The following is a 14,504-nucleotide window of genomic DNA, read 5'->3' as shown; positions in this document are numbered from 1 at the left end:
TTTACTATGTCATATGTATTTATATATGAGCACACTTTAAATGCAATTTATAATATTAAGTATTTTCATTAACATTGTATAGCTCTCATTACGTATTCAAGTCTTCACATATGCACCTCAGTGAGCAGATAAAATTGGCTTGGGTTTACTTAACAGAGGTGACTTTTTTAATCCAGTCTCCTCCTGAGACCACGGGCTGCAGTGTTCCAGTTCTGCTTTGACAACTCTCATCACATCCAGCTTTTCAAAGTATTCCAGAAGTTGCCTCATGGGCGCCTAGAGCTTTGTTCTCCAGTCCCTACCCACATTTAAAATTCCATCATCTCTGCTACTGTACCCCAACACTTAAGGCTTATACCTAATGCCAAGACTCCTAATACTGTCCCTAAGGGTTTTGGCTTTAGTTCCACCCTTACTGTCCTGGCTTGAAACTCATTTTATTTCTGTACTTGGGTATTTCTCCTTCTCACTTTTAAACTAGGTATTATTTATTTTTATTTAGTATTACATGAAGCTGCTCTCTGTCTATACTATTCTGTTTGGCAATAGTACTGTCATCAATCGTTTTTATTTGTATGATAGTAAACACCTTTGTCAGCTATTTATTTTTTATGTTTCATTTTATTTCAGGTTTTACTTAAAAAGCATATATTGGCTTTTGAGTTATAGTATTTGTCATACCTAATAAATTTCAAATTTTTCATTATATTTTATATTTCCTAATTCTGTTTCCGTGAATTTTTCTTATATTTTGCTGTATGAAGTATAGCACACATCTTTGGAACTGTTTGCCTGACTTATATACCTGTTTTTCTGGGAGTTTCCCCTTACCTCAACATGGCTATACCTACAACTTTATTATCCTTTGACAAATCTAACTGATCCACAAGTGACACACACTGAAACCCAGACAATGCTTTGTCTTCTTGGGACTTTTGTCTGAAACGTCAAAGCCAGAACTGGTTCAACTTAAAACTCAGTAATTGTTAGTAATGTTTCCTGCTAGGCAAAAAAAAAAAGCTCCTTTGTAGCTAGAAAAAATGAAGCTAGTTACAAGCTGGGAAAAAAAAAAAAAAAGATGGAAAGTGCTAGCCATGTTTAAATCCCTAATGTTCTTCAAGTCCAGCTGGGTCTATTTATTGCTTGGGACATTTCTGTCATTAACATAAAGACAGGTTTATGTTGTTGTAGATTAAGGGGGGGGGTACCCAGATCTGTAATATGCATCTTTGATTTCTCCAATATTGCTGTCTTGGTAGTTCTCCACCTTTCTAACTTTTCCTACTTTTTAGTTTACTGTTTACACACGGTGGTAGTTTCCAAAGTCCTTTTCTCCCTCTACTTTCTTTTTCTGGAGAAACCCCTCTATACTCATAGGCTTCATCCACTACTGTATCTTTGATGATGTCTGAGTTCATTAGTGTAGCGTTCTCTATTACACTTCAGACTTTATTTTCATTTGCTTAGTATTCATCTCCATCTAATTCACAGGCATCTCAAATTTGATACAGCCAAAATTATATCAATTCCTCTAAGTATGCTTTTTTCTGTCATCTGTCCTAATCATACCACTAATCATCTACACTAGAAATTTTAGACTGAAACATTTCTCCATCTTCCTCATTCCCCACAACAAAATATGCATAAATCCTTCCTTAATCAGTCTCCTGTCTCGTTGTTTCAGTTTAGACTTACTTCTGATGTAAACCTGAGTCCATCAAGCATATAAACCACTATGATGTGTGAAGAACTCTGCAAGGTGTGAAGACAGTCTTTGGCCTCAAGGAGCTATCATCTAGATTGTGGAACAAATGCTGCTATCTACATTCTTCTCATATCTGATTAAAAAAAGTATTTACATGAATAAAATACTACTCTGGATGTACTCATATCCTTGATTACAGTGGTTCTCAAAATGTGGGGCATAGGCACATTGAGGGCAGGGCTCATGAGGCCTTTCCCAGGGCCTGTGAGGTCAATACTATTTTCATTATACTATTAACAGTAAGACTTCGCTTTTTTCACTGTGTTGAAGTTTGCCAACAATGATGCAAAAGCAATGTTGGGTAAAATTCCTAATTTTTGCTCAAATCAAGGTAGTAACACTCAACTATTATTTTAGGAATGTATTCTTTACTGTCATAAATTCCCAGTAAGAAAAAACTAAGCCACAATGTCCTTGATGAAGCAATAAAAATCATGTCAGGTTTGCCGGGCACAGTGGCTCACACCTGTAATCCCAGCACTTTGGGAGGCTGAGGCGGGCGGATCACAAGGTCAAGAAATCGAGACCATCCTGGCCAACATGGTGAAACCCTGTCTCCACTAAAAATACAAAAATTAGCCAGGCATGGTGGTATGTGTCTGTAATCCCAGCTACTCGGGAGGCTGAGGCAGGAGAACTGCTCGAACCTGGAAGGCGGAGGTTGTAGTGAGCCAAGATCACGCCACTGCACTCCAGCCTGGGCGAGAGAGCGAGACTGTCTCAAAAAAAAAAAAAAAAAATCATGTCAAGTATACAAACCTTTCACATGCTGTACTCTTACTGAACTTTTCTTCTTATAGAACCGTACTCATTCTCTAAAGCTCAAATTATCTACTATTTCGTTTTTCCTCTGAGAGGTCTTCCTCTCCTCTAACTTCCCCAACACACACTTATCCCTGTTCCCCCCAAATATCTTTTCTGAACTCTCTTGGTCTTTGTTCGTATCTCACAGCCTTTACTTTTTTCTGGGTGAGAAGGAGATGGTGATTTGTGTGTCTTTCCTTCCCATTTGGAAAGTAAGTATCACTGGATTAACACACACTATAAAAGGATAATGGATTTTAATGATTATTCTGGGACACTGCTTAAACAGTTCACACCATCATGCTCTAAAGGCATAAAAGCTTATTTACTGTCTTGAAGGTTACTTTTCATCTTGTTTATTTCTCCTCTCCATCTCCTCCCTGCTTCTCCCACTTCTCTTTTATTCCTTAAAACCACTGATGTTGCACTCAAGCAGAATTTAGCTCTATTAGTAACACGCTGTGCTAAAATTTTTCTGATTCTCTGTGAATAAATCTGCCTTCTTTATTTTTTTATTCTTTGTTAGTAATTTGTCATTTTTTGAACTTTTTAAGTTTCTTTTCATGGGTGTAAAGATCAGAACTAGGTACAATATTGTAGTTGAAGGATTAATATCTAAATTCTTAGATTTTGTGTTCCTGTTAGAACTTTGTAAATGGATATTTTGTTTTGTGCTTATTTTTGAATAAGAAACTTCCTGAAACTGATTTTTTTTGCTCTATTGTGGGCTTCAGTTACTTTTTTTGCTTTTTAAATCTACGATGTTTGAATGTCATGCAACTTAATTTTCTTAAATTGCCAACCTGCTATACTCTGATGTATAGAACTTTATCAACTGCTTTAACCATTAATTAAAAATTTTCATTATCATCGAGACACGGTATCTTACAACAAAGAGGCTTCTAGGTTAGCGATTATAGAGTACTAAAATTCTTAAAAGACTTCACACTATTTAGTCACATTTATTTCCGCAAACACTTTTCAGTACCTATTATAGGTTAGGATTTAAACTGGTATTTGGATATCATTACCTACTTGGTATTTTACTGTACAATCAGTCCAGTTTACAGAAGAGGTTCATTCTAAGATTTTTAGGATACTTACAATACATACCCCAACTGAAACAGAAAAAGTTCCTCAACTAATTTACAAATGCCTGTTTAGCCTACGATGCCAAAAATATAACATTTCTTTTACCTAGAGAATCATCAACACATATAATTGTTGCAGTATTAGTGATTAAACACAACTTTTAAAAAAAGGAAATGCCGTAGCATCCCAAATAAAGCAAAGACATTTCATTTAAACTTCACACATACACAAAGTATAATGTGGGTGTATTTTAAAAGATATAGATGAAGAAACATTGATGATTAACAAATTTAATATTAAAACCATCTTTTCATTATCTGAGTGGGTCCAATCTAATAACATGACTAGAAAATTTTCTCCAGCTGTTAGAGAAATGTAACAGCAGAACTCAGAGATTTGAAACATAAGGGACTTGGCTGGGCGTGGTGGCTCACGCCTGTAATCCCGGCACTCTGGGAGGCCGAGGCAGGTGGATCACGAGGTCAAGAGATTGAGACCATCTTGGCCAACATAGTGAAACCTCGTCCCTACTAAAAATACAAAAACTAGCTGGGCGTGGTGGCGCGCGCCTGTAGTCCCAGCTACTCAGGAGGCTGAGGTAGGAGAATAGATTGAACCCAGGAGGCGGAGGTTGTAGCGAGCCCAGATTGCACCACTGCCCTCTAGCCTGGCGACAGAACGAGACTCTGTCTCAAACAAAAAAAAAAAAAGAGAAACATAAGAGACCTTACCTACTGTTACTGTAGGAGACAATAAGGAAAACATAAAGGAACAAGGACAGTTTCTAGGAGCAAAGACTGTCCCCAAGTAAGAGTCTACAAGGCAACAGAATCTCAGTACTGCAATGACAAGGAACTGAATTTAGCTAGGAATCTTAAATGAGCTTGGAAGCAGATCTTCCCCAGAGCCTCTAGTAAAGAACAGAGCCCCAAGCAACACCTTGATTTCAGCCTTGTAAAGCTCTAAACAGAAGACCCAGATGAGCCTACACAGATTTCCAACCGACAGAAAACTGAGATGACAAATATTCAAAGCCAAGTTCATGGCAATTTGTTAAGGCAACAAGAAAACTAATACAGATGGCAGGTTCCAGGAACAAATGTATTTCAAAGTAGCCAGAGCAAAGGACGGGAAAGGAAAAAACGGAAGACAAGTTAGGGATGAAGTTGGTGAGGCAGATAGGGTCTAGGTTATGAAAAATTAAGATTTTATTATGTAAGCTACGAAGAGATGCTAAAACTTTAATTTTGTGGGAGAGATGATGGATAATGACAAATGACAGAAATGTTGTTAACTGGGGATGAGGAGGAGAAAACAGGCAGGGAGATTAATGAGGAATGTATTATGAACATCTGGGCTACAGATGATGAAAGCCTGAACCAAAGCAATGGGAACACAAAAAGGCAGAAAAACCAGTATGCTTTTGGTATATTTCAGAAGCAAAAAAGGTCTTCATTCCGGACTAATAGTGGGGATTACAGAGCAGTCACTGATGACTCAAAGCGTTTTAGCATCAGTAATGTGGTGGATGATGATGTTCAACAATCAACATAAGGAATACAAGGAAGCATAATATTTTGTGGTGGCTAACAACTGGAAACAAAGGGGAAATATATTTTCCTCTAATTGCAAAATAATGGAGACAAAGTTAAGAATTTTAAAGCAGCAAGAAAACATAAATAACATCTATTTCGTTAGGCTCGATTACCTCTGCTGTTGCTTTCTGGATAGGCAAGTGTAGGCTTACTTGGGGAGCGTCGTAGATCACTATTAAGGAAAGGCTTATCCGAAGGATATACTACATATGGAGATGAAGAATGCCGAACCATGCTTCCATTAGACCTTGATGGCTCAGCTAAGATGTTCTAAAAAATAAAGACACAAATTACCTTTCAAAAGTGTGAACCACAAATAGCCGATTTAAACCACAAATATTTATGACTGAGAACTAGACTGTCCATACAGACAAGAGAAAAAAATCCACTGACTAGAAACGACAGAATTCAATCAATAAAGAAATACAACTTTTAAAGTGTTTCATATTAGTCTAAATATAGCCATAAGCCAGACACTACAAAAGAAAATAATGTTCATACAACTTGAATACAAATGCTGTGCAGAAATACTTACACGATACAATGAATGTAAATACTGTAGTTAAAAATATATACTGTGAAATATACATTCAGAAAAATAAATACATTATTTTTACAGAACCAGAAATTGCTACAAATGACTGAATTACTCTATTCCCCATCAATAAACTACTACTTGAATATTTAGAGTATTCAAAACTCCAGAAAGAAAATAAGGCACTGTCCCTGCCTCAAATAATATACATTTAATTAACAAAAAAGAAAATAATTAGAAAACATTAAGGCCCATCAAACACTCAAATATAAAACTTTATTTCCACAGTACACCATTCTGTCATGAATGAGATTCTGTTAAATTTAGGATTCCACATAATAATTTCAACCCAGAGGATGCTAACTGTGGAGTTTTATTTGTTGTAGGCAACTTCCTATTGACAGATGGTCCCAGACTGGTGGAAGTAACTAAGAAGCTGAGGGCTAAGGTGGAAAATATGACTGCTAGCTGTTCAAAATGTTCAGACATCCACTTTCCTTCCTCAAACCGCCACAGCAAACTATGTTTTTCAATTCTTACCTTTGAAAACTTAAATTTACCAGAATAATCCGTGTTCGTAAAAGTACAAGAGCACAATGAATATTTAAAACAGTAAACAATCTCCTGAAACAAAGGTTATCGAAATATCTGCACTGTATTTAAATCTTACTTAAAAATTAAAGATTTTACTTCCATGTTAAAAATCATGAAAATTTCCAGTTGATTTAAGAAAGCAAATATAAAAGATTTTCTATTTATATAAATATAAAACACACTATGGCTATGAAAATCAAAAGTGGGGACAAAGAGCTTAGGAGGGTAGGGCCAAGTCTTAAAAGTGGTACTCAAATAAGTGCTAAGTCTACTATAGTATGTTCATATATAACAAAGACTACTATTTGTCATTTTCCAAACTTAATGGCAAATTGGCATCTGGTTTTAGAGGTAACTGGAAAACAGGATGAGTTTTCAATTCTTTATAATACGGTCAAAGGTCTTGCAAAGCATCCTGAATTACTGCATAGCTTAAAAGTCACAGAGAACCTCAGGTTTTCATTGGTTATTTACAACCCACCAGAATCCTATCATTTAATATTCAAAAATATTAAGTGACTTGCCGACCACCCTCTGTCCAGTCAGGAGAATCCCATTAATTATATGATTAACTAATAAACTAGTTCCCAAAATGGAACTACCTCTGTTCTACATTTTATATGTTAGTGGGTTTGCCCTTTACTATTTTATATCACTCCTCATGACCTATACATTTTTATTATCTGTATGCCCTGTGGTATAATAAAAAATATATTTAGTCTTTTGTCCTTGGTTTCAGACAGAGATTCAAAAACTCCTAGAATTTCTTAAGTCATAGGGTATCCTTGTTAGGCTGATGAGGGGACTCAAGGTAGGGCACCTAGATAGCTTCAGGTTTGAAGGTATCTTCTGGGAGCTGGTTACCAGTAAAACCAACCACTAGATTATAAAGAGTTACAAATTTCAGCCAGGCACACGGTGGCTCATGCCTGTAATCTCAGCACTTTAGGAGGCTGAGCTGGGTGGATCACTTGAGGTCAGGAGTTCAAGACTAACCTGGCCAACATGGTGAAACTCTGGCTCTATCTAAAATACAAAACAATGAGTCGAGTGTGGTGGCATGCCCTGTAATCCCAATTACTCGGGAAGCCGAGGCAGGAGAATCGCTTGAACCCAGGAGGTGGATGTTGCAGTGAGCCAAGATTGGGCCACTGCACTACAGCCTGGGCAACAGAGTGAGACTCCATCTGTGTGTGTGTGTGCGTTGGGGGGAGGGAGGTGCAGTGGGTAAGAGTTACAAATTTCAGCCCTAGGCCCCGACCTCAGGGGAGGTAAGGGGCTGAGATTGAGCCCAGTGACCAGTGGATAAATTACTCAATTATGTACCTATGTAATGAAAGCTCAATGAAACCTCTTGAATAATGAGGTTTGGGGACCTTCTAGATTGTTGAACATACTGATATGCTGGGAAGGTGCTGTACCACAGAGAATATAGAAGCCCTTTCACACCTTGCCCTATGTCTCCCTCCATTTGGCTGTTCCTGAGTTGTGTCCTTTATATAACTGAAATTGCTTAAGTACAGTCTTTCCTGAATACTGTAAGCCGTTCTTGGAAAGTTGCAGGAATCCCTTAATTTGTAGTCAGCTGAGCAGAAATGCAGATGCTCTGCGAACTCTGACTTGACTTGGGGGCGGGCAGTCTTGTGAAATGGAGCCCCTTAATGTATGGGGGTCTGAGCTACATCTGGGCAGTGACAGAATTAAAATAATTTTAGGACACCCAGTTGGTGTAGCATTTTTGCTGGAGAAATTAAGTTCTAATAAAGGAGTTTTATTCTGTTCAATAAATCTGTTGAATATTAACTACACATTTCCTCCACAAACAGGAAACTGCACATCACTTATAAAAGATTAGCCTTTTCAACAAAGTTACTATAACCCTTTAAGAGATCATCAAAAGCTTTTGAGCTTCTTTATATTTAACAAATAGCACAAATATCATAGGAAGGCTGTGTAGAAAGGAGCCCAAGTCTAACTCCCAATCCACTAATCTTTCCATGACCCTAAGCACTCAGGAAAAATTATTTCAAACAAAACATGATTGCAGGAGAAACTTTCAGAATTAAAGGCAAAATGTTTAATGTTTAATGTGTTTAACTATCTTTTCCTGCAGCCTTTAGTTGTTAGGGCAAATATCTCATTTAGGAACACACAATTCAACAAATATTTACTGAACATCTTTTTATGACACTGTGTGAAGTATGAAGCATAATTTAAAAATGCATATTACTTGCTTTATAAGTGGAACAGGCAACACAGCTGCAAGACATTAGCTAGATAAAACTCAAATACAAAAGAGTAGGTGGGAACTGCTAAACTGGATGTGATAGAGACTAAGTGCAAATTAAATTCAGATGCATTCAATAGAACATTGCTTCAGATCAGTATGGTAAAGGAAGGTCTTTATTAGTGCTGAAATCGATACTGGGTCTTGTAGATTGACATGTATTCTAATAGGCAAGCTAGAAATGGGTATGAAAGGCAATTATTTCTAGGTTAATGAATACATTAGTTTAGCTGAAAAAAGAGTTTGTGTATACATGTTGAGGAAATAAAATTGGAGAAGTCAAGGTCCAATGGTGGAGAAACATGAGGTAGAGCTCTGAGCAGCGCAATCAATGCAATAGCTTCAAAGTAAAAATCAATACAATCATCAACAAATGTAAAAAAGCATTCAATAAAATTCAACATCCAGCTATTATTTTTTAAAAAACTTATTTCCTTATGATAATACAAAGTTTTACAAGAAAACATGGCAAACATACTTAACGATGGAAAACTTGAAATATTCCTTTTAAAATCAGTAATAAGACAAAGATATCTACATCAATTCTAGTCAAGATTGTATTTCATTTCCTAGTCTGCACACTAAGATTAAAAAAAAAAAAGAATAACAGCTGTTAAGATTGAAAAGGAAGAATCCCAGTTTTGGATTATGACCATCTAAATAGAAAAAAACAAAAAATCTTCAATTATGAGAATTAAGTCTGGAAGGTTGCTGGGTAAAATAGATATGCAAGAGTCAGTAATTTTATATATTAGAAAATGGAACTTATGAAAATATATATCACGCAACTAAAAACTAGAAATAAATTGAAGAATATACAAGACATGAAATTATACAAGTACTGAAAAATGTAAAAGTTCTAAATAAATGGAGTAACATAACATTCAGACAGAAGGGTCAATATCCTAAACATATCAGTTATACCCAAACTAAGCTAGAAATTCAACAAAATCTCAATCAAAATTCCAATAGCAGGTTCTAGAATTTCTACTGAAGAAAAGCAAAGGACCAACAATAGCTAATGTTTCTCTTGAGTAACAAGGAGGTAAATGCCTCCCCCCACCACAGCGGGTATCTAAGTAGGAGAGACAAATAAAACAAAGGGATAAAGAGCCAGGTAACACACCCATACGCATATGGAAATGAACATATTGCAAACCATTGAAGAAAGGATGAATTTTCAACAAGTAGTGTGGGGACAATTGTGTATTTTAAGTAAAACCATTAAATTGGATCCCTATCTCACAGCATACAAATTAATTTCAAGTAAATTAAGGACATAAAAGTCTCCAACTTTAAAATATGTAGGAAAAAAATACAGAAGAATACAACCAAGGCCTTGGAGAAAGGAAGAATTATTATAAAAAGACTAACAAATTTTACACTAAAAGTAACAACTATTAATCAAAAGGTATCAAAGACAAGCCAACATGTCCTTGGAACAGTCTTAACAAACTGATAATTAACATCCACAATATGTGAAAGAATGCCTATAAATCAGTAATAACAGGCAACCCAATTGAAAAATAGGCAAAAGACACGAACAGGTATTTCACAGAAGAAAACACACACACAAGAAAGTAAAGGTACAAAAAAACCAGGGTGCATATTCACCAATGATAAGAGGCGCACAAATCAGAAAAAGAATAGGACATCATTTCACACACACAGCAAAAATTTACAAGTGGGACAATACCATCCATTTAAGAGGACACAGAATAAAGAGGGCTGTTGGTATAATCACTTGGTAAAACAATTTAGTATGACCGAGTAAAGCTGAAGACGCATGTGCTCTGTGAACCAGATAATTCATTCAGTTATATTAGCTGAACGATTTTCTCTCCTTTCTTGAAAATGATATGAGTTGAGTCACAGTACATATTCCATGACCCACTACTGAGTTGTAATCCAGAGCCCAGCCTGAGGTCTGAAAAAAAAAAACAATCACTGCTCTAGAGTTGCCCCTTGGAAACATTTTCTCTCAGGACCCCTTTACACTCTAAAAAATTTAGTGAAAAGAATAGCACTATTTTACATTTCTGCAGATCTCTTTAATGTTTGCCTTAAAAAAAGAATGCTGGATTCTCTTATCTAGTTCCACATTCACTCTGTTGGATATGTTATTTTGTTTGACATATTAAAGAAGATCTAGTCTACCACAAACGTGGTCATTACAGAAGGATCTTGTAGACTCGGAGAGGGTCTTGGAGATCTCCAAGGGTTGTGAGACCATACTTCGAGAACTGCACTCTAGAGAAACATTTGCCATGTACAGCATTATAAGAATGAATACAACAGTGTTGTTTATAATATCTGGCAAACAAATGAACAACACAACTTATTAAATCCAAAGCCCATTAAGATACTGTCATTTACTAGCTAGATTTTTGACTCAACCTCTCTGTGACTCATTTTGCTCATCTGAAAAAGGAAATATTAATGCCAGTCTCAGAAGGTTAATTGTGAGGATTAAATGAGTTAACATACGAAAAGTGCTTAAAGTGCCTTTAAGGACTATGCATGCCAGATAGTCCTATATAAATACCTTACATTATAATCTTAAAATATGAGGTACTGGGTGGGCGTGGGAAGGAGAAGGAAGACACAAAGAGGTACATGAATACATGAAGGTATTCATTTTATTATTCTCAAAAAGTAAATCTTATATTTAATATTATAAAATGTATGATAGACATAAAACATTTTTAAGGGAAATTAATACGGAGCTACTGTGCAGCTTGGTCGAAGGAACTATCTAAAAAGTCAGAGAGACAAATTAAGAGATTAGTTCATTAATCACCAAGGTTACTGTGAAAACATTACAAGGCTGACATGAAAGACACTCTTGTGTGTTTCAACGCAATGCTGTCCATACTTCTATATGGAATTAATTTCATTATGCCCAATCATAGTTGCTTTCCTGCCTTTTCCACCAGTCGAGTTTACCAATTCAAGAGCACTCACTCAATAAATGTTACCTAGACCTAACTGAAACTTATCGCCCTATCCATGTTGTTCACATTTGAGATTTACAGGGTTGAGGCTTCCTAAAGACGGTTATTCATTAATCTACTTGTTAAAAATCCTGGCCTGTAAAGCATCTCAATGTACTTATAAGTAGCTCCATATGGGTTTATCAATGTTGAAAACAGCTGAATATAACTGTTGTTAATCTTCACAATGGGGAAATCTGAATACGAGTTGTGTTTTCAGTTCATGGTACAGTTTTAACAAGTTTTTTTTGTTTTTTTTTAATGTTGCCTACTGTTAAGATCAGCTGTTTGTTAAGCTAAGTGCTTTTCCAGTGCTTTTGGAAATGGCAGCCTTATTTCTGATGGGACATCTAAGCAGGACCTTTTCTTACGCAGCAAGAAACCAACTAAATTTAGTCATTTTTGTTTTGAGAAACAGTAGCTTCCAAATTAGACATTTTGATGTAGCAGATTGAGTTATGCTTGTTATACTTTGATTTGTGGAGGATCCTAGACACTCTTAGTGTACCCTTGATATTTAGAATCCAATTAAAGCTGAGCTTAGCACAAAAAAATGTATATGCTTTCCTAATGAACGGTCTTTGAGGTTTCTGTCAAGGCTACCATATTAAGTACTAAGAGCTGACTATATCCCAGTGCCAATGCTCAGCTAGGTGTCCTTGGCATAACGCAGCTCAATTAAACGTTTATTTAATATTTTATTTTATAGAAACAGAGTCGCTCTGTCGCCCAGGCTGAAGAGCAGTGGCACTATCATAGCTCACTTCAGCCTCGAACTCATTGGGCTCAAGTGATCTTCCTGCCTCAGCCTCCCTAGTAGCTGGTATTACAGGCATGAGCCACTCACCGACTCAACTCAACATTTGTATGAGTATTCCTTTTCCTTGTTCAGTCTTCAAGTGCTTAACTTTTGAGAGCAGTGAAAAGTCCTCTTCTCCCAAGTTTAATCACTTCTCCTATAAAATCTCATCCATATGCTGACACTTCTAATAGTTTCTTTTACTTTTTTGTTTTACTGACCTAATTCTGAATAACCTTAAATTGCTGCTTTCATTACTTCTCCTTAACTTCCCCAAACCTCTCTGCAAACTTCTAATTCCCATTCTGCTGAATGCGTAGGTTGTTGAAAACCGCGGCGTTGGAAAGCTTTGATAGAAATGTTGGAGCTCTTATTTCTCCGTTTCTCCAGCTCTTATTTCTCCAATGTTAATACTTTTGGTCCCATTATTACAAATTCTAACAAGTCTGCGAAAGCTGAAACTGACTTCGCCAAGGTGACCAAGCTTTCCTTTTTTTTTTTTTTTTTTTTTTTGAGACAGAGTCTCGCTCTGTCGCCCACGCTGGAGTGTAGTGGCGCGATCTCGGCTCACTGCAAGCTCCGCCTCCCGGGTTCACGCCATTCTCCTGCCTCAGCCTCCCGAGTAGCTGGGACTACACGCGCCCGCCACCACGCCCGGCTAGTTTTTTGTATTTTTTAGTAGAGATGGGGTTTCACCGTGTTAGCCAGGATGGTCTCGATCTCCTGACCTCGTGATCCGCCCGTCTCGCCCTCCCAAAGTGCTGAGATTACAGGCGTGAGCCACCGCGCCCGGCCCAAGATGACCAGACTTTCTTAGCGTTCTCCACTCCTTCCCCGCTTAGATGCTAGAAAATAACTTTACCCTGATACTCTTCTAGTTTCTTCCCTCACCATCCTTTTTCCACGTTTTTACCTACGTTTCCAATTCACGTCATCCAACTCTACCTCCGTATTACTTCTTCTCATTCCGAACTAAAGTTTCCTGAAAGCACCACCGTCCTAGCACATACTCCAAAATTCCTGCATTGCCTTTTTCTCCCTCCTCTACTCTTGGGACAAGCAATTACAATTCCTTCGACACGCAACTAGCTCCATCTTCCCTTCTAGGAAACCTTCTCTGGCCTACCGAAGCACTGTTAATCACGCCCCTCTAGATTATTCTACTAAGGTAGCACTTGCTAAACTGTATTGCGTAGTAATCACTAATTACGTGTAGTTTCTCTTCACTGCTTTGCTCCTTCAAAGCAGGGTTTCTATTCTATTCATTTGAACCCTAAAAGTATGCCAGGCATCGAACATTTGCTAATGTGGAGAAATAAGAGCTCCAAAATTTACTTCCTATCAAAGCTTTCCAACGCCGCGGTTTTCAACAACGTAAGCATTCGACACTCCAATTTGACAAATACCAGTGAATATCAGTTAATAAACTGGCTGGTGACCTTTGATGAGGCAAAAACAATATTTAAAATCAATTCCCCCTATCGCCTCTCCAAAATGGCATTTCCACAGTGAAGTTCCAGTAATTCTAGGTGGCGGGAAGGGCGCGCTCCGGCTACGAGGATCACACAACGAAGTTCATGCGGACGGCAGTGGGAGACACTGCAGGGATAGTTAACAGCATAAGCAACGACTAGTAAGCGCTCGAGAGACGGCGGACTACTACTCTGCAGCTGTCTCTTAAAATCACCGGCGCGCCTACCTGCTCTGGCGAGTTTCCTAGAGGGGCCGCTGAACTCACGTGACCAAACGAGCTACGTTTTCGCAGGCCAGGGAGTGGGCAGTTATCCCAGTTGGGCCTTGAGAATGTTAGGCAACCGGGGTTGCTACGCCGAAAGGTGAATGAAGGATGGGGAACAGAGACGGCCAGTCTCCGTTCCAGTTTCACTGGAAGCCAGAGGGTGCAGTCTCGACAGAGGAACAGTGAATGGAAGCTTGGGGAGCGCGGGGCAATCTAGGCACTCCCGCCGTCCTCCGGAATTGACTCAGAAGCTGGACTGACAGAGCCCTGAAAGTGAGGAAACTCAAAGAGGCGCTTGGGAC

General features: G+C 37.8%; 1 protein-coding gene across 3 annotated transcripts in view; it reads right to left on the bottom strand.

The window, feature by feature from the left end:
• The window catches only part of CEP57 (centrosomal protein 57), a 44,806-nt gene that overhangs the window by 29,532 nt on the left and 770 nt on the right, over nt 1–14,504 (bottom strand). For all 3 annotated transcript variants that reach the window (XM_050758051.1, XM_050758050.1, XM_050758052.1), the window contains exon 2: nt 5,370–5,526. In XM_050758051.1, coding sequence (XP_050614008.1) covers nt 5,370–5,490 — 121 coding nt within the window. In that variant the 5' untranslated portion in view covers nt 5,491–5,526. The remainder of the gene's footprint in view (nt 1–5,369; nt 5,527–14,504) is intronic.

The sequence above is a fragment of the Macaca thibetana genome, chromosome 14, assembly GCF_024542745.1.
Source record: "Macaca thibetana thibetana isolate TM-01 chromosome 14, ASM2454274v1, whole genome shotgun sequence".
In the NCBI taxonomy this organism is placed as follows: domain Eukaryota; kingdom Metazoa; phylum Chordata; class Mammalia; order Primates; family Cercopithecidae; genus Macaca; species Macaca thibetana.
Note: the sequence above shows the minus strand (reverse complement) of the source record. Positions and strands in the feature narration are given on the sequence as shown.